This window comes from Schistocerca gregaria, chromosome 2 (assembly GCF_023897955.1).
Source record: "Schistocerca gregaria isolate iqSchGreg1 chromosome 2, iqSchGreg1.2, whole genome shotgun sequence".
NCBI lineage: Eukaryota > Metazoa > Arthropoda > Insecta > Orthoptera > Acrididae > Schistocerca > Schistocerca gregaria.
In genome coordinates this window covers 549,418,776-549,443,966 of record NC_064921.1, presented here as the reverse complement: position 1 = coordinate 549,443,966, position 25,191 = coordinate 549,418,776, and the positions used below count along the sequence as shown (strand labels likewise).

At 41.7% G+C, this 25,191-nt stretch overlaps 1 protein-coding gene across 1 annotated transcript in view; it reads left to right on the top strand.

Annotated features, from left to right (window-relative positions):
- Positions 1–7,180: 7,180 nt before the first annotated feature.
- LOC126335873 (uncharacterized) overlaps positions 7,181–25,191 on the top strand; it is a 526,091-nt gene continuing 508,080 nt past the window's right edge. Inside the window, exons 1-2 of the mRNA XM_049999346.1 lie at positions 7,181–7,198; positions 7,299–7,537. Of these exons, the coding sequence (XP_049855303.1) occupies positions 7,181–7,198; positions 7,299–7,537 (257 nt within the window). The remainder of the gene's footprint in view (positions 7,199–7,298; positions 7,538–25,191) is intronic.

Below are 25,191 nucleotides of genomic sequence, written 5' to 3'. Positions count from 1 at the left end.
AGGACTCTGTCTTTTAACATGGGCTGAGGTGTGGTCCTAACGTAACAGAGACGCGAAAAAGTCTCACGCTAAAACTTGCGGGTGGTGTGGCCCTTTATGTGTTATCGTAAGATCTATACTGTTTTTCTGGAGGGCTCTAGCTTTTAACATAGGCTGGGGGTGGACCTAGCGGTTAGCTGGCGACGTGGGTGTCCGTCCCTTATCGTAGGGCCTTCAGCTTAACACAGTTCTGCTCTCGGCTTCTGTTCTCATTTCTCCCCTCGGAACTGCATCTGTCTCATGGTAGGAAGGTATGACATGCATTTAGGCATTCTTGTGTTAGTCTGTGGTATTCCATTTGCTCACTCGTTACTCGTATTACTTTGGTTAATTTAATGGCACGATTTATTCGGAGCTCTGTGACATACTACTGGATTTGGTTATCATGTCAGGGTTTTCATGGAAGGTGTTGGATTTGCCTGACACCTTACAAGGCGCAAGCAGATAAATCACAAATTATTACTTACATACATGACCACATAAGCTGAACTAATCAGGTGACAACTATAATTTAAATAAATAGGCACAGCAGGCACATAATAAAAAACATGACATCAGTGAATAAGCATAGCTGCCAAGCAATGCATAATATACACAAGTAACAACCCTGTTCATTAATAAAACATTGCCAAAATCAGCAAATGTACGCAAGCATGTCGCTTCACAAGAAAATTCATAGAGCATAAAATTTAACACAAAGTGTAAATCACGTAATCAAGAGCAGCAATTGACGTATAAAGTGCATACCTAAGTAGAAATATGTTACCTGAAAAATAGACTCAATTAATAGTTACCTTTTTAGTTTATTACTTTCTTCTACGAGATTACAGTCTTCCTGAAATATTCTCGATAGCAAGTCCTCTTAACGTCGGAAACGCACAGAATTTACCTGAAGTTCCTAAATATTTTATGCAACTGTATCCTGGAAAAACTGAACGTTAATAACACAAGTTATCAAGTCACTGTAGCTTTATACTCAATTTAATCGGAGAAATTAGACTTTGTATTTGTCTAGCGCTGTCAGTGCATTCGCACTGAGCGCACGATCAGCTGTAGGTAACCGTGACGTAGGAAGTAATTGTTTGCTGTCAATGGCTACCTTGAGCGGCGCGCGGACTGACTGTCGCTTTGTGTATGTGCTGCCGCTAGAACACGGCGTGGTATCCCTGTATTCTCTGCGTATGTACGTGTAACTTTTAATTTCTCAAAATTATGGCATTCCACAAAAATTTTAACGTTGGATATATGATGTATTCCCTTAGAGCGCCGTGATTTAGGAGTTTCTACTTCAACAGTGTTATCATGAATAATTTTGCGAACTCTATATGGACCGTTATAAAGCATAAAAAATTTGCGACACAAGCTTTTCCCTTTGTGAGACAAACGATGAGACTTAATTAACACCTTTTGACCAACTGACAAAGTTTTTAAACGGTCAGGACGTTTAGCTGATTTCTCTCTTCTATCAGCCGCAGATGCAATATTTTGCAGAGCCAGGTTGACAACTTCAGAATGCTGCAGTTTCCGTGTAGGTGGGAAAGGAGCGATTCCAGAAATGCGATTTGTCAGTACTTTATTTTTTAATATCAATATAGGCGGTAAAAAAGTTGAATCATTAGGGAGTTCGTTCAGAATGTTTTGAAAAATATGAAGATACTGATTTCACGTTCTGTGATTATGATGACAATGAAGACGACACAATTTATTGATTTACTTCATCCATCTCTCTGAAGCGTTAGATTGAGGGTGAAAAAGTGAAATGAAAATTGGTTTAATCTTAGGACGCCGTAGAGTAAGAAGCCAAATTTTAGAGCGAAACTGTGATCCATTATCTGATCTAACTTTATCAACATGACCCATTTCTTTAAGAAAATGTTTGATGAAAGCAGTAGATACTGAAAGAGCTGTTGCTTTGTGTAAAGGGTGTAAAACAGACATATTTTGATGTCAATTTCACTACTTCCAAAATGTACGCAAAACCATTAGTAGAACGAACCACTGGACCGAACAAATCGACTGCGGCCATCTCTTTTAATTTCGCTGGAATGATAGGAACCAACAGTGCTCTGTGAGAAGTAGTTTGACGGCTTAGCCTTTAGACATACTTTGCATTTGGCAAGAACAAATCAAATACGTTTTTCCGTATTACTGAAGTAGCAATTTTCTCGTAATTTATGAAAGCATTTCCTGGGACCAAAGTGTGCGTAACTGAAATGTGTATACCAGATCAATTTATTAACCTACTCATCAGGAATGCAAACTAACCAGAGTTGTCAACCGATTTTCGTTCAAAAAGAATATCATTGCGAACTAAATAATACCGTCTCATGGCTATGATTTCCTTTGTCATAAGGCTGGTATTTATTGTCCTGACTGTTTCGTCTGTCATTTCCAAAATTACCGTTATAACGTCCGTTCCGATCACTATCCCTTTTCTCTGAAAATCTATTGTGATTACCGTTACTGACAAAAATTACAAGAAGTTCCGTCGTCGTTGTCATACTCAAGTTCTTGTAGCAAAGTCTTAAAGGTTTCAATGTCGTCTTTACACCTTCTGGCCAAAGCAAAGTGTCTTATCGATTGTGGCAGCTTAGTTAAACAAATGCGAATTAATTCAGTCGGGCTATAAGGGTTGGAAAGGAATTGATTCTTTCGAATCATGTCTTCAAAGTATTCTGCCGGCGTGGGGAACTCAGACTGTTTAAAATTACGCTGCATAATAAGACTATGTTTGACTCTGTCTTGCGTGATTTCGGACCAATATGCCGATAGAAAAGCATGATAAAAATCATTTAAGTTATTACAATCTCTAATAAGTGTGCGCATCCATGTCACCGGTTCGTTTTTCACCAATATCCTGAAAATTGTCACTTTTGGGTAAAATAGTCATATTCGGTTATTCTTTACTGACTCCTTTTCTAGAGAGATTGATAGTTGAAGAGTTGTTTTGATAGATACAGAGAATAGTAAAAGAATAGGTAGCAGTGCAGGAAACTAAAAGGGAAATAGCACCACTACAGCTCGGGGCCCTGTGCACGCTACGGCACATATTCACTTAGTGTAGTGAATCCCCTGAGGACCTAAATAGCCACACACAATTTCCAGTTTGTGACTTAGTGGCCAGTTTGGCGGAAGTTCGTACATAAATTGATCTAACCATGAACATGGATGTATGTCATTATTAGAATTGCGAAAGATCTTAAATTTACGAACAGTTAAGAAGTGTTTATAGTCAAAGTTTTCGCCTCGTTGCGACAAAGACCTACCGCGTCTGTCCCAGTCCGAATGTCGATTATTGTCAAATCGAGCGCCTGACGCTCTCTTGTTGCATCTCGTAAATGAAATATTATTTTCTTCAAAACCTGCTGCTATCGGTGATTCTAAATTTCTTCTACTGTCTTTTCCAACGATTTCGGTTTCAATTTGTTTTAACTTGCTTTCGTAACGCCTCAGATTCGCTTTTAACGCGTTCATTAAATTTTCCCTGATTTTCAACATGTTTATTTATATTCTGATACTCTACTGTTTCTGCAAGTGGCAATGGAGCTGTATCCTCTGAATCTCTGCCCCCATTTAAACTAAGACTTGTCAATTTATTTAAAATCTCCTCAACTCTTTCCGGTAAGTCACCTATTTGTTCTTTCTGTTTATTTACGTCTTCCGTAAGTGTCGCGACTCGGGTTTCAGTATTGACACATTCAGTAGTTAACTGTTCATATTATTGTGTTACGTTATTTATTCTGTCATTTGGTACGATTTCCTCGATTCTTTCAAATATTTCTTCCTTCTCTCGTGTGCACAATGTAAATTTAACTCTGAAAATTTTTGTACTAACACGCGATCTCTTTCTTCCTGTTCTCTATCCTGTTCCTTTTGTCTAATTTCTAATGAAGTTAATCTATTATTGTGAGCATTCAAAATCGGTTGTACTTCTTCTCTAATTTCTTTCTTTAATTCATCTTTCTTGTTTTCAAAACATGTCCCTATTCGTGAGTCTAACTGCGTTGCCAATGTTCCCAACTCTGTTTTTAATTCGGATCCTAACTGTAATCCCAAATTTAATATTGCACTCATCAACTGCTCCATATTAACTGATTCTAAATTATTTTCGCCCCTAATATTTCCTGTAAAACTAACTTCCTTCAGCATAGACATAAAGCTGTCTGTGTTCGATACTATTTCAGAATCTTCTAACGTTAATCTCGTATTCTGAAAATTATCCGATTGTGAAAAAATTTGAAGTGGTTCCGGACTATTTTCCCGGCTTATTAAATTGTTTTCTACTCTATTATTCACCATGCTGTTCTCCTGTGTTGGCGAGGTCGCCTTGTTAACAGTTTCGTTATTCTGACTCTCGAACATTCTTGCCTTTTTCATCGATCATGTAATCATTTACAAAACATACAAAACTCGCCACTATACGAAAATTACACACAATATAACACTTCATCACCAACAATACCATTCACAAGAAATGCTTGCCTACAAACACGATTAACGAACAATTAAAACTTTCACAATTGCACAAAATTGTCAAACCCATATACAACACATCAAAAATTAAATTCTACAAAAATACCAACAGAAGAATGACACGACAACTACAAATGTTCACTTACAAAATCAACACGTGTAATATAGACTCCAATCACTAAAATACAAATTACTACAACAATACTACTGTCTACTATTTTTATTATCAAAAGAATTCCAAGGGACTATCCTGGGAGAGTCGCCACGTGCATGGGGGCTTAATTAAAAAGAATTAAATGCAATAATTTTAGTAGCTGTGTGACCAGTTACGAGGTCTCGTAACCAGTTGGCCCTAACTAGTATTAACACGCACTCTGACTGCATAAAATTAAAATAAAGAACGACAAGGAATTTCTATTAACACAATTGATTAATTAAGTCCCGTGCAACTACACTCCTGCAAATTGAAATAAGAACACCGTGAATTCATTGTCCCAGGAAGGGGAAACTTTATTGACACATTTCTGGGGTCAGATACATCACATGATCACACTGACAGAACCACAGGCATATAGACACAGGCAACAGAGCATGCACAATGTCGGCACTAGTACAGTGTATATCCACCTTTCGCAGCAATGCAGGCTGCTATTCTCCCATGGAGACGATCGTAGAGATGCTGGATGTAGTCCTGTGGAACGGCTTGCCATGCCATATCCACCTGGCGCCTCAGTTGGACCAGCGTTCGTGCTGGACGTGCAGACCGCGTGAGACGATGCTTTATCCAGTCCCAAACATGCTCAATGGGGGACAGTTCCGGAGATCTTGCTGGCCAGGGTAGTTGACTTACACCTTCTAGAGCATGTTGGGTGGCACGGGATACATGCGGACGTGCATTGTCCTGTTGGAACAGCAAGTTCCCTTGCCGGTCTAGGAATGGTAGAACGATGAGTTCGATGACGGTTTGGATGTACCGTGCACTATTCAGTGTCCCCTCGACGATCACCAGAGGTGTACGGCCAGTGTAGGAGATCGCTCCCCACACCATGATGCCGGGTGTTGGCCCTGTGTGGCTCGGTCGTATGCAGTCCTGATTGTGGCGCTCACCTGCACGGCGCCAAACACGCATACGACCATCATTGGCACCAAGGCAGAAACGACTCTCATCGCTGAAGACGACACGTCTCCATTCGTCCCTCCATTCACGCCTGTCACGACACCACTGGAGGCGGGCTGCACGATGTTGGGGCGTGAGCGGAAGACGGCCTAACGGTGTGCGGGACCGTAGCCCAGCTTCATGGAGACGGTTGCGAATGGTCCTCGCCGATACCCCAGGAGCAACAGTGTCCCTAATTTGCTGGGAAGTGGCGATGCAGTCCCCTACGGCACAGCGTAGGAACCTACGGTCTGTACTGTGGAGACATTACGCCCCACGTGTTGAGCAATTCGGCGGTACGTCCACCCGGCCTCCCGCATGCCCACTATACGCCCTCGCTCAAAGTCCGTCAACTGCACATACGGTTCACGTCCACGCTGTCGCGGCATGCTACCAGTGTTAAAGACTGCGATGGAGCTCCGTATGCCACGGCAAACTGGCTGACACTGACGGCGGCGGTGCACAAATGCTGCGCAGCTAGCGCCATTCGACGGCCAACACCGCGGTTCCTGGTGTGTCAGCTGTGCCGTGCGTGTGATCATTGCTTGTACAGCCCTCTCGCAGTGTCCGGAGCAAGTATGGTGGGTCTGACACACCGGTGTCAATGTGTTCTTTTTTCCATTTCCAGGAGTGTATATTATTTTAAAACATGAGTACACAGCCCAGTAATTCTGCAGGGTTGTGCATATTTTGTATATAGTGAGGCATATATTCCCCAGAAAACTTCATATAATGTAGTAAATATTGGTTTGTGATACGTCAATGCCATCTTTAAATATTATATGAAAACTTGTGTCATATTTGATGTTTTCATTAGCAGGAGAATAAACGTGTTTTGGTATTGATTTCTTGTAATTTTCTTCCATAATTGCAATCCTGATAAAATCATCCTAATATTAAAAATTTAACTGGCAAAATCCTAAACTGACATGAAAACCTGGATCTAGGTAGGCTCATGGGACACATGTGTCCCACATAACCAACTGTTTCTTTCTTCTCTCTCTCTTTTTTTTTTTTTCTAATTGAATGTTAGTTAGGTCAGAGGAATACATATTTTGACCTTTCATTTTTCAAATGTATGCTGATCAATTTTACCCATGTAAGGACTTAAGCAATTCAGCTGCTTCGACACACTAAGGATATCTACATCTAAGTTACTCATATTGGCAATTCTTTTTTATATGGATTCTGGAAGGATCACACTGAAGAGTATGCTATATTTCGAGATTCCATACAACTTTTTCGTGGCTTGTGTACTTACTAGGAAGTGTAATTATTGATAACATATGTAATCAGTATTAAAATCTTTTGAGGTAATTGTGGTAGTAATTGTCTTTGAAAATAATTTAGTCTTACGACTGAAGCACAGTCACCTGACTTTGTTTTTACCCTAGAGAAAATTTGTTAGGCGGTAATTACGCCAATTTGAGAAGCACTACTCTACAGGAAATGTCCTCAATAGCAGGACTGCATCGCCGTGTCGCGGTGCGCAGGCTGACCCCGCTATCCGTGATGTTGCTCCAGTGGAAGGCACGTACGTCTGTGCGTGGAGGCTGGCCTGGGGGGCCGGTTCTCGGCGGCGCGGCGCGGCGCGGTCCGGCGCAGGTCGCGTCGGAGGTGGCGCCTCTAGGCGGCTGCGGCGGCGGCGGCGGCGGCGTCGGCGGCGGCGTCGCCACAGTGCGGACAGCGCGCGCCGCGGCGGGTCGCCACGGCAGTGCCAGGGGCAGCTCGCAGGCACGGGCCACGCCGCGCCGCTGCCGCCGCCGCCGCCTCCGGCGCCCGCCGCACGCTGGCGTCTCCGCGACGGGCCTCGCTGCCGCCCGCCTGCTCCTACACATGCAGCCTCTCTATGCTGATTGCCTACATAAGGTCAGTTCGCTCATACACTGCGCACGACGCTTTTCCACCGCAGACGATCCTTTGCAAACTTATGCACAGATGAGCTTTAGCACTGCCCGTTAATACTCTGAACCTGAACTGCTTCCCCCAGAGTGCAGTCAAAATATTTTGACAATCTCTTCCTTTACCAACATAATAATTTTTATTACGATGACAGCTCTTCCGATAGCTTTACCGTTCCCTTTCATTTATAGAAGTAACAAATTCCTCCCTGTTGTGATGTCATTTGTCAAAGTGAGTGCAGTCAAAATATTTTGACAATCTCTTCCTTTACCAACATAATAATTTTTATTACGATGACAGCTCTTCCGACAGCTTTACCGTTCCCTTTCATTTATAGAAGTAACAAATTCCTCCCTGTTGTGATGTCATTTGTCAAACGTACGTTTTTGTAAATTAAATTCAGGTGCCAGTTACGATTTGTAATAAAAGTAAAGACGCAATTGGAATGTCAACTTCAATACACGTTTAGCAGATTTCTTTTTGGTTTCAGCAGAAATACACAGATGTCATTAGTTAAACAAATAACCACTGTTTGATGCAGAGAGTCCTCTCAATTCGACGTCATCGTTACGAATACTTACCCTATTCACTCAGATACTTAAATATTTTATCTTATTAAACATCTGATTAGAATTCGCGGAAAAATGTCTCTACCCAGCTTAGAATAAAATTTCCTACACTTTTCAAGACTGTAACGATCACTATAACAAAACAACTGAAAAGCTTTTGAAATGGCAGTATAATCTGCAAACGTTCTCTTCTAGTTACCACTCTCACAATACGACAATGTATCGCTAACGGCTTATTTTCTCAGAGAGTTATTTGGTCGGTGTTCGACTATTTGCTCATTTCGACAACGCGTAATCACTATACAAATGTCTAACGAGTGCAACGCTAGGTAAACGGTGCATGGTGCAATGCGAAAGGGTTGCAACAGGAATGCCGTACGAGAACAGAAATTGTAGGAGAGCATCCGGAAGCATTTATTGTATTTCTATTTAATATCAAGCAGCATTGACATTACCATCCGCCGTGCAGCGCTGGGTTGTTTATTTGGAGATCACTCTGTCAGCGTGAGAAACCAACACATTCTTTTCATTGTCCACTACTAAAAATATTTAAGTGTAATATTAGAATTTTGGAAGGACGTCGTCATTAATTTAGAATACTTCTCTGAGTTGCCGGTTTTAACGTTCAAGATAATTTCTTATATCTGATGTTGCCCTTAATGAAAAGTTTTACGTTATTTGCTTCTAGTATAGGTAACTCTGTTTTGCAGACCCATGCCACCAAATTCTCTGTTGACTGTCCTATAGCGTCTCTCATAAACATTGTGTAAACGGCTCGAATAAGAAGAGTCAGTACACAATCGTTTAGCCAATTTCAACGTTGTTTTATATTACTTACGCTGATAAGTTATTTCTGTTGGCGTATTTTCCAATTTCAGTCATGGACATTAACAACCCTTATAGTATTTACTTGTAAAGGTATATATATTGTAGTACATACCACGTTACGTGCAACTAAAAACCCGCAACACAATTTCTTACATGACGGAATCGCGTGTATCTGGCTTTATGAAAGCGGGAGGTGTTCTTCGGATCGCTCGTACCAATACGTCGGGACGGGGCGACCGTTAGGCGAACTCTGCCAATTCACGGCGAGCCATCGACTGAGTCGTGGTCGCGAACACAGTGCTGGCGCACGCAAAGCGGCGTGCAGTGCACGTGGTGGCAGCCACCCCGCGCCTGCCACTCCTCTGTGGAACGTGGCGCGCCACACCACTCCCGCAAACAGTGGTGAACTGAATCACTTTAGGAGTTGTTTAAAATGCAGTCATAACTTCATCAGAGTCATTTCCTTATTGAACAACATAACCTAAATATACAAGACGTCGTTACGTGATTGTGGGTGGCCACGGAAATATAACAAGGCCAGTATGTAAAATACCGGTACTGCTAAACAGGTTAAAATAATTCATCATAAAATTTCATACTGATATTCAGAAGCACGGACGTGTAAACACGATTGTACGTATCACAAAATAGCTTTGCAGTTGCCCAGTGTGATGTTGCGTCGTCGTGCGTAGGTTTTACTTATTATATTTCATTACCTGCAAGTTTTTTGAACACCACGTAACAATTCAGAAAGCAAACAATCGATAACGAAGTTTTACGTTCTTCGCTGTGCATGAAATTCCATCATTGACTGATGATACTAATTTTCGTCTTTAGATGGCAGCTTAGACTTTGTAAACCTATCATATGATAGATAAATCAGGGTGGCGACTGTGATAAACTTCTGACGTATCTGTCGTCAGTGGCATTCATTAAAAAGCCGCTAAAAGGTACAGAACTTCACTGTATTTCTTTTAAAAAATCTTAAATCACGCAAAACATAGTAAAGGTTTCCAAAGCTCATAACTTTCTGTTTGAAATATTTTGTAGCTTCTTTCTCTGTCTTCTCAGGTTGGAAAAATAATATGTATCACTTAACAAAAATAATCATCGCCATCTTAATAAACCATTACATTATTTTCGTTTAGTGCATATCGTAATGTAAATAAACATCACCAGCTCTTGCACAACTTAAAATTTTATTGTTTTCGAAGTTAATCTGACAGAGTCTCAATTTCATCCCGATAACATCTGTAATAAAATTCCATTAACATAAAGTTATAAACTAACGATAAAAGAAGGAACAATGCGTGATCGTTTCTCAGAGAAACGATGGCCTTCGGCGTCTTATTAGTTGTGGCCATATATTTGAAAGCGCCTACTCGTCTTCGAAGGCGTCATAAATTCTTCCTGTGATTAGCGATTACACGAAAAGAGAAAAACAATTTTCTGTGGTCGTTTCAGGTACACACATAATGCAAAACATAATAAAAACTGGAACAAAATGCGTCGAACGTACATCAGGTAGGCGGTTGTCACAAATAAATTACTGACACTACACCATTTCAGGGTATAATAGAAGTGTTAAGCCACAATTCTTTGCTGAAATGACTTTTTCCACATTGAAAGGGGATAATTGTTACCATTGGCCAATTTGGGGTCTCATGTCACTTTTAAAAGGTAGTTGACGTGCATGAACGCAGTCCACTTAAGTACCCAGTCACCAGCGGATGGTGGAAAATAACATAACAGACAAAACTGGTTAATAGTCGGAGAAAAAGAGTAACTTACGCTAAAGGTGGAAACTGTTGTTTCACAGGTTTGGAGGACCGTGGTGCCTGCCCGGAGAGGAATACTCTTTGCATTTCTCCTTTGTGTCGTTAGTATTTCAGAGGTGCGTTTCGAACAGCCCAACTTAAAATACACTACCACTGCAAGTGTCGTTATATCAATTTATAGGAGTTATACGTACCAAAAACGCCGCAAAGAACTAATTTTATTTTTATGAGATAGTGTGCTTTCATGATGTTATGTATTATATACACGTGTTCTCCAGCTTGTTTTTGTTTGGACAGATGAAGTCCCGCAAAATTACTGATTGAAGAAGGACTGGAATTCGACCTGAACTGATACAACTGATAAAACGCTAAGTGTCGAAAAGTACCCGGGAGAAACCACAAAACTAAACACCCTACACGGAGTTGTGATAAGGAGTTACATATGAGCACACATCTGATATGGCACGAGCGGTAGCAGAACATAAAATATGTGTGCCTCAGGCTGGTCTTAAGCGCTGCTGTTCATCGCGGCATTATTGTCATGTCGCGCTCGCGGCATTCCCTTCATGTAAAAATACCGGCAAAAGAAATCCAAATAATAATTTTCATCAATAAATATCGATTTCTTTCATCATCACTCTCTCACCGAACATCAGAGAGGTTTTATTACACCTTGGTTCACCGAGAAACATTAGTCAGCTGGATCAGCATTGATAGATTAGTATTCGAAACTATCCAAGGAAGAGGATCGCTTGTAAGAGAGGCCGAACACGATATTGCTGTAGTGCAAGTGAGGTTTCAGCTAGCAATAGTCTCATCCTCTTCCTAAGATCTCATTCGAAACCACATGCTCAGTACACCAGCCCACCAGCGTTAAAATTCCAGGTTGTTAAAGCTAAATCGTCTTTTCTCCTTCAGGTAACTCTTGGATCGTCTTCAAGAAACAGACTGGCCTTCCTTCAGGTCTACATGGCAAAGAAAAATGAACGACTGTATCCAAGACAGCTGTGGCAGATAGTAAAATAAGCACTGCATCACAGTAGCTCTAAATACACTGCTGGCTTCAAAAATTGTAGCGTCAGGTAGGAGAGCAAAGAGAGCAAACAGAAAAGTTTTACGTATTGTGCATACAGATTACAGTGGGAAGAATGCATGATTAAACGCGTATTTTTCGTATATTCATCTTCGGTGGGAAACGAGACAACGACCTTTTGGTATGATAGGATTGATGGTGCCACCTTCACGCACGTGTTTTTAAAATTCAATTGTTTATTGCGACCGTTTTGGGTGCTACAATGCACCGTCAGCCGACCCCCAATTGGCATGGATTGATAATTGGTTTTGATCCAGTTAATACCATTGAATGAAGAAATTTTAAAAATCGCGGCTGAATATGGTACCATCAATCCTCTCATTAAATCTGCCGATGATTTTGGAGTACACTGGGTGCGAAATTTAGTACGGAGTGCTGTCACATCCAACATCAATACGTCTAATAATGCTCAGCCTAAAGACGAAAGACTGCATGTCAGAACGGATCCATCATTCCGTGCTCTATGCCACGCTTCATCAGTCGTACTGGTTCGCGAATAGTGGCGTCACCAGTATCCTGAGATTTGGACAGCTTACTGGGCGTGACAAAAGTCGAATACACTCTGTATCGAGGGAGATCCGGAAAGTACGGACAACACCCAAACTTTCGTTATCTTTGTGAAAGATAACGTCTCAGACACGTAAGAGGTATAACACAGAGTCGACAGGTGAGGAATATAATGGCTGTTGTCTAGATTATCGGATATGTGAGCCAGAAGCGTCATGTTGTGAACTGGATGCACCCCAAACTCCTTCGACAGGTGCGAGGCTCTTACGACGAAGAAAAATGCTGTGCGTTAACTTTTATCTTCCTCAGACTTCTCAAAAGGATGCGACGGCCGTGATGCTGAACGTAGGACGGGGATTCGTCTAAACAGAAGACGTCATAAAACTCCTGGTACCAGTGTTGTTCTTGAGCTCATATTACTGTTTGTCTCTCTCTCTCTCTCTCTTCTGCTGAGTTAATGGCCGCCATGCTAACACTACATGGTACTCCAGAATTCGCACATTGTCCATGTGCTACCCGCTTCTGTGGCTGAAGTCGCTAACGCATGCTTGTGCGATGGCGCTAGACCAGAGAGTGAGCAGGTTCGAAACCTGGTGGTGGGAAAACGTTTCACTGCCAGTATTTGACTGACAAGGGGAGGAAAGGTGGTGGCGTAACGTTCCTGACAAACAGACTTTGCGCCAATGTCCTAGTTTAAATATAAATCCTGTCCGTAGTGTCTCATGAAGTGAGGGCATATGACACTGTTGATGCTGACCTACCGTCGGATGGGGACGTTAAGCTTGGCGGCCACTTTGATGGTATTTGCGGGGAGTAGGCTATGTGTCGGCACCGGGTTTCACCCACTCCCATCTCTCATCATCATCATCATCATCATCATCACACAACACAAACATTGAATTACACTCCACAGAAACACACAATACGTGTAAGTAGTATTAAGCAAAACTGTAATTGAACATGTTGCAAAGAAACAAACAAATGAAAAAAACTGTCCATGTGCTGTGAACGAGCCCATTTCTTCGCTCATGGTACGACACGTCTCTGTAAGTTCCTGTGCAAAGGCGAGTCAAAAACTTGTCTTTCCTCTATGGCGCTAGGCGCTTGGGTCATTGACATCACACACAGACTTGAGTACGTCTCTCTTGAACTAAAAATGGTACAAATGACTCTAAGCACTATGGGACTTAACATCTCAGGTCATGATTACCCTTAGACACTGGACTCGCATTCGGGAGGACGACGGTTCAATCCCGGATCCAGCCATCCTGATTTAGGTTTTCCGTGATTTCCCTAAATCACTCCAGGCAAATGCCGGGATGGTTCCTCTGAAAGGGCACGGCCGACTTCCTTCCCTGTCCTCCCATAATCCGATGAGACCGCTGACCACGCTGTCTGGTCTTCTTCCCCAAACCAACCAACCAACCATGATTACTCAGACGTAGAACTACTTAAACCTAATTAATTTAGGGAAATTACACACATCCACACCCTACGGAGGATTCGAACCTGCGGCCGTAGCAGCAGCGCGGTTCCGGACTGAAGCGCCTAGAACCGCTCGGCCGCAGCGGCTGGCTCTTGTGAGCCAATCGATTCCATATTGGCGTTACAGTCATGATACCCTCACCTACTCGAACAGCAGTATCGAGGAAAGATGAGCTACAGTCTCGATAGGCCAAGTTCCTGTTGCTGTCGAATAGCGACACTTGACAGACGTTGTCCTTCTTCCATGAAGCACAGCACGGGTTTTATGCAAACAAAATATTCAAACTCGTTTTTGAATGAATGACCAGCAGCAAAATATTTTCGCATATAGAAAATATAAACATTATGAGGTTACGCTGTAAACACTAACTATTCGCATATCCAAGCATGATGTTGAACCTTTAACAGCCAGCGGTGGACTTTGCAATCTGAGAAATGCTATTTTAGGACCCGTGTTTTAATCTGTCGAACCGATCCACTGCGTCAAATGCATCGTAGCAACGATACCTCTAGTGTACATGTGTTATCGGACGCAGTTAGTCCACTAAAGGATAAGAATCTGCAGAAGACCATTTCGATTCATATTTCGCTTATTAATAATTCCTCGATATGGATATTAATGTAAAGAGCTGGTTTAACACCACAGATTCATTTCCTTAATGACAACCACGCACTTGTTTGCGTGTGGCAACAGTGTATTATTAAATAACATGAACCGGCATACATCTCCTTGCATTTGTTGTTTGTGGTACGCGCTTACTGTTTTAACATTATATCAATACCAGTAGAGATGTTTAAGATTCAGCTGAAAAAACACTTAATTCCCTCTAGTTGTTCTATTTGTGTAAAATTAAGGTAGGTGACTTTTCTCCTTCAGCTGTCTGAAGGCAGGAGCAGAAGGCGCCACATAAACACGTAAATGCGGTGTTTGTTTTTCACTTTATACTAACACAAATACGCTAGCTTCAATAATGCTGTGAAAAATAATCAAATTTAATTCACCGCTTTCCAGTTTTGTCACGTTCCAGAGGCGACACTTCGCTTTACCCATCCTTTAGGTAAATAGTTGTTAATTTGACGCCAAATTCCTTTCATTGAACGCCCGTGGCTTATGACACACAAATTTTCGATAGTCAACAACAGCTGTACGTAATATAAAATTCGTACGCGTCATTTTATATCTCCACAATGTCCCCTGCTCTGGAAATAAATCTCCATTTACCAAACATGCTGATGGCTTGCGTACATAAAAAGACTGAGAGGAACATAACCCGGTTACGTATGGTCTTACTGATATGCTAGCATCCATCCTCGCAACATTGTACTATCTTTTACGTCAGCAATACTTCTTCTTGCGCTGTTGCAGTTGTTTCGTCTCAGGCATGGTGACAACAAACGACGAAAGAACCTTTCCATCATATTTCATTGTCTTATGGATTTAAAAATTATTATTTACTTTTTTCATTTTTATTTATTTATTTATTTATTTTCACTAGGCCACTTTGTGGGCTACATGGTCTCAATTATTTCACTTGAACTCCTTCATATCAACTTGACATTCCCTATATTTATCTCCTGGATGGTCTGTAATAAAATGATATTACCCTTTCGTTCTCCACGTGCAGTATTGCTTCTCTTGCAGTGTTTTCAGGCTGCTGTACGTCTATAACTGTCTAAGTATTGTGTTATCAAAGTCATGTCCGACCTATCATAAAGGGTATAATGATGATGGACGCTTGATTGTTTCATTCGTGACAAGAGTCACGAATTTATTTTTTAAGTACGTACAGTTAAGGTACCTATAGAAATGATTGCCATAGAAATTCATGTAGGAACTTCATATGCTAACATACAAACAGACGCGAACTTCAAGTTCTCATACGTTTCAGTGATCAGTAGTTACACATTGATCATTCATACTGTTCCATAAAGTCCGCTCCGTCGTCATCAGTAAGTGGTAACGTCGTTTACAACCTGCGTGATAGAAGTACAGACATAAAACTGATACACCCGCCTCACGTACGGTAAAACCAACAACAAAGTAAAAAATTATTACTTCCACAAAGCATTACTATCAATAGATAGTCTGCGTCAGAAGCTATCAGCTTTCATTACTTTTAATAAATCACTTTTCATCCCATACAGCTCTATTTCTATTCGCAATGGCTTCTGGCTTACGTTCTTATCCATCCATCTCTTCCTTACTTGTGCAGTAACTTATTGACGCAACAACTCGTTTTGCTACTCTCCGTTAATTACCCCCTTCTGTATACTTAATGCAATCGCTGAGTTAGACAGCTTGCAGGAGTGTTGCTGTACTTGCTGCAAATGAAGTTATCGCCCACTACTACTCGCACATTTGCCATACTAACTCCCGCTGAACATGTTGGACTCCATCCCCTTACGCTGTGTCAGTAAAAAAAAAACTGTTCCTGGTAAAGCTGTTCCACGACTGCTTTCTCTAATTTTCAACTTCTTACTGCCATATGACCGCGACTTTACGCTGTGAACATTTTACTTCGTCGTATTTCTGCTTGCCAAGATGCTATCACCCCTGTGGGGTAGTCTAGTGTGGTAATAGACGACAGCGAAAGGAAAGCCAAAGTTTTGGACCTCGCTTTTAACAAATTATTCACCCTCGAAGAGCGCACAAATATACCATCGTTCGATCGTCGTACATACTGCCATATGAAAGACATGGTAATATGCGTCTCTGACGTAGACAAGTAGCTGAAAGACTTGGGTGGAATCCCAGTTCGGTTTTACAATATGTAAACTACGTCACTGGTCACTTCTTTAGCTTGCATTTATCGCGAATCTCTCTCATAGCGCAAACTCTTAAGCGACTGGAAAAAAGAGCAGGTGACTCCCGTACACAAGAAGGATAAAAAAAGGGACTCGCTAATTTTCAGACCAATATCCCTAACGTCTGTTTCCTGCAGAATGCTTGAACATTTTTCAGTTCAGCTATAATAAATTTCCTTGAGACGGTAGGGAAAAACTCAGCTTGCCCTTTCCTCACATAATGCCCTGGGAATCTAGATGAAGAGCAACAGGCAGAATCCATTTGATAGATTTCCGGAAATCATTTCATACAGAACAGGGTCCCAGATACATGAGTGGATCCCAGTAGTGGCTCCAAGACCTCTAAAGTAATGGAGTCCAGTACGTTGCCCAAGACGGTGAGTGCTCTTCACAGACGAAGGTATCGTCAGGAACGCCACAGAGAAGTGTGATAAGACTGCTCTAATTCTCTGTATACGTAAATGACATGACGTATCGGGTGAGCTGTCTTATATGGGAAGGTGTCGACGTCGAGTGACTGCGAGAGCATACGTGGTGACTAAGAAGCAGAACACGACAAGTGCCATAATCCGTTTCCCCGAAACTTTTCTCTGTAGGAGGGGGGTAAAAATAAGTGAACACGTGATTCAACGTTTTTTCGTTCTTAAGTCATCAGACTTCTAACTGGTTTGATGCCGCCAGCCAGCCACAAATTCCTCTCTTGTGCCAAACTTCCTCACCTCACAGTAGCACTTGCAACCTACGTCCTCAATTCTTTGCTGGATGTATTTGAATCTGTGTCTTCCTCTATAGTTTTGCCCTCTACAGCTCCCTCTAGTATCATGGAAGACATTCCCTGCTGTCTTGATAGATGTCTTAGCAGTCAGATAGACCGTCAAAGAGAGCGCATCGTCAGTTCCTGCTACTACTATGAAACGTCCCCTTAGAAAAATTATACATGACTGTGCTTAAACTGACACACAATATTTTTAGCGTAACGCAATCTGACTTTCAAAAATTCCTACAAAAGAATGGCCCTGACTAACATTAACCTATACGTTTCACAAATCACTTACCTCACCAAAAATCTTCGTTACTCGAACTACTGCAAGACAGCGAGCGCCACTACTGCCAGCTAAATAAAAGATTCAAACTACGGAAGGCACTAACTACTGATAGGGCTAGTTAGCAAATGAAAGATTTTAATAAAGAACAAACAATGTATTTACCTTAATAGTCAAAATATATATAGCAGTTCATGACATCAATTCTTACAAACGTACTGTTTCTGATGGACACACCTCCAGATTATCCATTCTCAAAAATCCGCCATCTCACTTCCCCACATCCACCACTACTGGTGGCTCACCTCCAACTGCGCAACGCTACGCTCTGTTCACATCCAGCTGCCGTTGCCCAACACTACAATGGCAGACAACAATGCAAACTAGCCACAGACTGCACACAACACAGCCAGTGATTTTTATACAGAGCGCTACGTGGCATTACCAATAAGAAAACCTAAACAGCCTACTTACACTACTAAGGCGAGCACACCGTTCGCTTTTTACATGTTTTTACGAGCTTGAAACAGGAGCGACTTGATTTCCTGCGACTACTAAGGTGAGTACACCGTTCGCTTGTTACATATTTTTTCGAGCTTCAAACAGGAGGAGTACAGTAATGAATAGGAACTGTTGAGCTGGGGACGCTTCGCTCACAGCTTCAGGCTGCGTTGGCTTCCATCACACAGCTTGAGGCTGCTGCCAAGGGGCGTCACTGTGGGGGATCGGACGCGGGGATGCGAGGGACGTCGAGCACGTCCCACGTGTCCTCCTGTCGGACCACTGCTCTGACCTCACCGGGTACTGCCTGCACTGAGGTTGACCCCTCACCCAGACCATTCCAAAGTCTCGCAGGCAGCGATCATAGGGCCTCTCCGGTTCGTTTCACGAACAGGTTTCGGGCTTTATCTGTGACTGACGATGTCTCTGAGCAGGATGCAGTCGTCGTTCACCCCGCTCCAGAAGAAGCTTCTCGACCGCAAGGTCTGGGCATTCACGGAGGGTGGGTTTGCTGGCAGTTGGGAGCTCCAACGCTAGGCGCGTAATGGGGCTGTCAAGGAGGGGAAGGAAGCCATTGTGCACTCTGGGTGCATTTCGGGGGGAGTCATTCCGGATGCGGAAAGGGTGCTTCCGGATGCCATGAAGAGTACAGGGTGCAGCGAACTGCAGATGGTGGCTCATGTTGGTACCAATGATGTGTGTCGCTTTGGGTCGGAGCAGATTCTGTCTGGTTTTGGCGACTAGCGGAAATGGTAAAGACTGCCAGTCATGCTTCCGAGATTAAGGAGGAGCTCACCATCTGCAGCATCGTCGATAGAACCAACTATGGTCCTTTGGTGCTGAGGCGAGTGGAGGGTCTGAATCAGAGGCTCAGGCGGTTCTGTGACCGTGTAGGCTGCAGATTCCTTGACTTGCGCCATCGGGTGGTGGGTTTCCGGGTTCCGCTTAATAGGTCAGGAGTCCACTACACACAGGAGGCGGCTACACGGGTAGCGGGAGCTGTGTGGAAGGGACTGGCTGGTTGTTTAGGTTAGAGGCTCTGAGAGAGCCACAGTAGGGGCGTCCGTCTAAAAGTAGGCAGGTAAAACACAGTAAGGTAGTTGTAGAAACGATTGGTATTGTAGTTGTAAATTTTCGTAGCTGTGTTGGGAAAGAACTAGAGCTCCAAGCCCCAATAGAAAGCACTGAAGTTCAAATAGTTGTAGGTACAGAGAGCTGGCTGAAGCCGGAAATAAGTTCAGCAGAATTTTTTTGAAACGATCTAACAGTGTTCAGAAAGGATAGATTAACCACAGTTGGTGGTGGAGTATTTATTGCTGTCAGAGGTAGATTGTCTTGAAGGGAAATTGAAGTAGGTAGTTCATGTGAAGTAGCATGGGTAGAAGTTATACCTGACAATCGGACTAAACTATTAATTGGATCGTTTTACCGACCCCCCGACTCAGAAGACATAGTAGCTGAACAGTTCAAAGAAAACTTCAGTCTCATTTAATTTAAGTACCCCTCTCATACAAATATACATATCTACCCTCGATATGCTGGAAAAATTATACTTTTAAAGCCAGCGGCAGGCATATAACAGCATCCGAAATTGTACGGAATGCTTTCTAAGATAATAATTTCGAACAATTACTTCATGAACGCACTCGAAGCGTAAATGGTTGCGAAAGCATACTTGACCTTTTAGCAACAAATAATCCTGGACAGATAGTGAGTGTTGTGACGAATCCACGGATTAGCGACCACAAGGCAGTTGCTGCTTGGCTGAATACCGTAACACCTACAACCATCCAAAAGAAACACAAAGTATATCTATTTTAAAAAATCTGATAAAAATGCTCTTAACGCCTTTTAAGAGACAGTTTTCACTCCTTCCGATCTGATCATATAAGTGTAGAAAAGTTGTGGAATGTTTTCAAAGAGATAGTATCAACAACAATTGAACGATATATACCACATAAGTTAATAAGTAATGGTACTGATCCCCCATGGTAGACAAAACGGGTCAGATGGTTGTTGCAGAAGCAACGAAAAAAAGCATGTCAAATTTAAAAGAACACAAAATCCCCAAGATTGGCAAAGTTTTACAGAAGTTCGAAATATGTGGCGTACTTCAATGCGAGATGCTTTTAATAATTTCCACAACAAAATTCTGTCTCGAAATCTGGCAGAAAGCCAAAGAGATTCTTGTCATACATAAAGCACAACAGTGGCAAGACACAATCAATACCTTCACTGCGCCATAACGACGGTGAAGTCACTAATGACAGTGCCATTGAAGCAGAGTTATTAAACACGGTTTTTCGCAACTCCTTCACCGACTGCCAAGATGACAAACATAAAAGTAGATATCCTCGGTGTAACGATGCAGCTTAAATCACTTAATAAAGGCAAGGCCTCCGGTCCAGATTGTATACCAGTCAGATTCCTCTCAGAGTTTACTGATAAAATAGCTCCATTTTTAGCAATTATATACAACCACTCTCTCACAGAAAGATACGTACCTAAAGACTGGAAAATTGCTCAAGTCACACCAACACCCAAAAAGGGAAGTAGGAGTAATCCGCTAAATTACAGGCCTATATCACTAACGTCGATTTGCAGTAGGGTTTTAGAACATATACTGTATTCGAACATTATGAAGTACCTCGAAGAAAGCGATTTATTGACGTATAGTGAGCACGGATTCAGAAAATATTGTTGTTGTGGAACACAACTAGCTACAAATGGCTCTGAGCACTATGCGACTTAACATCTGTGGTCATCAGTCCCCTAGAACTTAGAACTACTTAAACCTAACTAACCTAAAGACATCACACACATCCATGCCCGAGGCAGGATTCGAGCCTGCGACCGTAGCAGTCGTGCGATACCGGACTGAGCGGCTAGAACCGCGAGACCACCGCGGCCGGCACACAACTAGCTCTTTATACTCATGAGGTAATACTGTTATCGACAGGGGATGTCAAATTGATTGCATGTTTTTAGATGTCAGAAGGCTTTCGACACCGTTTCTCACAAGCTTCTTCTAATCAAACTGCGTGCCTACGGAGTATCGTCTCAGTTGTACGACTGGATTCGTGATTTCCTTTCAGAAACGTCACAGTTCGTAGTAATAGACGGAAAGTCATTGAGTAAAACAGAAGTAAAATCCGGTGTTCCCCAAGGAAGTGTTATAGGCCCTCTATTTTTCCTGATCTATATTAACGACATAGGAGACAATCTGAGTAGCCGCCTTAGATTGTTTCCAGATGATGCTGCCATTTACCGTCTTGTAAAGTCATCAGATGATCAAAACGACTTGCAAAATGATTTAGATAAGACATCAGTATAGTGTGAAAAGTTGCAGTTGACCCTGAATAAATAAAAGTGCAAAGTTCTTCACATGAGTGCTAAAATAAATCAGCTACATCTTGTTTACGCGATAAGTCACACAAATCTGAAGGCTGTAAATTCAACTAAATACTTAGGGATCACAATTACAAATACCCTAAATTAGAACGATCACATAGATAATATTGTGGGTAGAGCAAATCAAAGACTGCGATTCATCGGCAGAGCACTTAGAAGGTGCAACAGGTATACCAAGGAGACTGCTTACACTACGGTTGCAGCCCTATTTTGGAGTACTGCTGTGCGGTGTGGAATCCGGATGACATCGAAAAAGTACAAAGAAGGGCAGCTCGTTTTGTATTATTGCGAAATAGGGGAGTTGGTGTCACAGACATGATACGTGAATTGGAGTGGCAATCTTCTTCTGCTTCTTTCGAATAACGCATTTGGAGGGTACGATGAATCAACTTTGGCTAATCTTCATTGTATTAGGTTTCCCCAGTTTCCAAATTTCCTTCATCGGTTTAGAGTGTTGTTCCCTTTCTTCTTGAGTCCACTTTCGTCTAGTTATTTTCTTTCTCTCCTGAAATTATGCCTTTTGAACTGCCTTTCTGAAATGTGTTCTGTTTTCTATTGTGTCTATTGTAACTCCAGCATTTTCAATGTCCTTTTCAGTCTCTATGAACCATGCTGGCTTGGATTTGTAGCTATTAATGTGAATACCCGCTTGGTTAGTCTGTTGTTATCCATTCTCAATAAATGTCCAAAAAACTGTAGTCTCCTCTTCCTCATTACATCAGTTAGTTTCTCCGTTTTCAGATCTAGCTCTCTGTTTGGTCTTAACCTGTATTCATCCCTTCACCTTGATCTTTAATCCCACTTCTGAACCTTCCTTTTATTTCCATCATTGCTTCTTCGATACACAGTTTGAACAGTAGGGGTAAAAGACTACATCCGAGCACTTCGTCCTTGGTCGTCCACACTTATTATTCTTTCTTGGCTCTTGTACATATTGTGTATTTTCCGTCTTTTCCTAAACCTTATTCCTGTTTTTCTCAGAATGCCGAACCCCTTTTATATTGTCGAACGCTTTTCCCAGGTCGACAAATCCTACGAACATGTCTTTATTTTTCTTTAGTCTTGCTTCCATTATCAACCGCAACGTCAGATTCGCAGCTCTGGTGCCTTTACCTTTCCTAAGGCCAAACTGATCATCATTTAGCACATCCTCAATTTTCTTTTGTCTTCTGCTGTACATTATTCTTATCAGCAACTTGGATTAATGAGCTTTTAAACTGATTCTGCAGTAAATCTCGCACTAGTGAGCTCTCGCAGTCTTCGGAATTGTGTAAAAGATATTTCTCCGAAAGTCAGATGCTATGTCGCCAGACTCATGCATTCTGCACACCATCGTGAACAGTCGTATTGTAGCCACTTCCGCCAATGATATCAGAAATTCTGATGAAATGTTATCTACGCCTTCTGCCTTATTTAAACCTAACTCTTTCAAAGCTCTCTTATGTCCTGATACTAATATTACATCCCCCATCTCTTCTAAATCGACTCCTGTTTCTTCTTATATCACATCAGACAAATCTTCCCCTGCATAGAGGTCTTAAATGTACTCTTTCCACCTATCCGTTCTCTCCTCTGGATTTATCAATGGAATTCCCGTTGCATTCTTAATGTTACTAGCCTTCTTTCAATTTCTACATAGGTTGTTTTGACTTTCCTGTATGATGAGTCAATCCTTCCGAGAATCATTTCTTTATCGATTTCTTCTCATTTTTCACGCAACCATTTCGTCTTAGCTTCCATTTACTTCTTATTTATTTCATTTCTAGCGACTTGTATTTCTGTATTCCTGTGACTCCATGAACATATTTATACTTCCTTCTTTCATCGATCAACTGAAGTATTTCTTCTGCTAAGCATCGTTTCTTTCCATTTACTTTCCTTGTACCAATGTTTTTCTTTACAATGATTACCGTGTTTAGACCTTATCCGTAGATTTTCTACAGCTTCTGAGAAAACGATGGTCAGAGCTTAGAAATAGTCTATTTGCCTTTTAGCGGGTAAGTAGTTCAACCGAAGCGGTGGTGCAATGGTCAACGTCGCGGCATCGCACTTATGCGCCCCTTATTCGAAACCTGACTGTTACTTTAATTTTTATGTTTCATTTACCTACTCATGTTCACTGAAGATTACTACGAGAATGTTTTCAATTATTTTTGTACACTGAAATAACGTTGTCCTTGTTCGTCTACGAACTGCGTGTTTGCTAAATGAATTTAAGAAAAAGCAGAGTATGAACGAGAAAATTATTCAAATTGTTTTTGGTGAAATTCCTGTAGTATATTTTGATTCACAATCAGTTCCAAGATCCACTTTTCGGTAAGGTTATCCGTTACGCTTGGATTGGCGTGTAATTATTCCCAACGCGTGTAATCTTCAGCAGTACTAACGAAGTTTAATTCCCGAGTGAGATTCACTCCAATAAATGCCACTGTGGCAAACTTGTCTACGCGCAATGCTTGTGGTGTTTGGAATTTCTATGCTTCCGATGTTGCTGCGATCGGTATCATCCAAGGGAATGCTCCAAATCTTCCCGAAACATAAACATAGGAATAAAATTTAAGAATTAATATAAGAATTGGTATTAAAATGAAACATAAGAATATGAGAATATATAAAGGTCGAAACCCCCGAAAATACCATAAATACATTTAGTATGTAATAAATGTATGGCAAGTCACTGTGAAACCTAGTTGAAATTTTACAATTAATATGACCCCTTGTTATACCCTCCCCTGTTAAGAAACATTATTGTAGTACAGTTTTATGGACAAGGGTTACATAAATGAAAAGTAAAATACTATAAAAACCAATGATCGGGTTTGGGACACGGAGCGTAAAGGTGAGATGCCAAAAAACATAGCGACTGTGCCATCATTTGGGCCAAAGTAATAGCGCATTAATAGGCACGTAACTTACATCGAAAACTTTGACCGTCGTTTTCTTATAAAAGGTTTAATATCCACGGATAAACCGAGATAATTATACGGTTATTTTCACTCCTCTTCCTTCGAGCGAAGTTTCTGGAAAACTAGTCAATATCATTTACTATATCCTCCTCCTCTGACGAAATGTTTTGTTATTGAGCAGCTACCTATAAATGTAGAAACATTTAATTTAATTCACATGAGTAGTACAAGCAATCGCGTATTGTTCGAAAAAAGCAGTAGTCGTGTACTGCAAGACATAGTCAAAAATGGTTCAAATGGCTCTGAGCACTATGGGACTTAACATCTGAGGTCCCCTAAGCTCAGAACTACTTAAACCTATCTAACCTAAGGACATCACACACAGCCCTGTCCGAGGCAAGATTAGAACCTGCGACCTCAGCAGCACCGCGGTTCCGGACTGAAGTGCCTAGAACCGCACTGCCACAGCCTCCGGCATGACATAGTCAGGTCTACCAATTATCTAGGCGTATCGTTGCAAAGCGATATGAAATAGACCGTGTATCAGAGAATGGTACTCTGTTATACATTTTTGATTAGGTCTTTAGGAGAGGAAATGAATTACCGAATAAAAAATACAGGTCGCCCTTTAAAAAATTCATACCGCTGTTCATATCTTTGTAAAATCCAAAGCTACAAGGAAGGCAATCATGGTG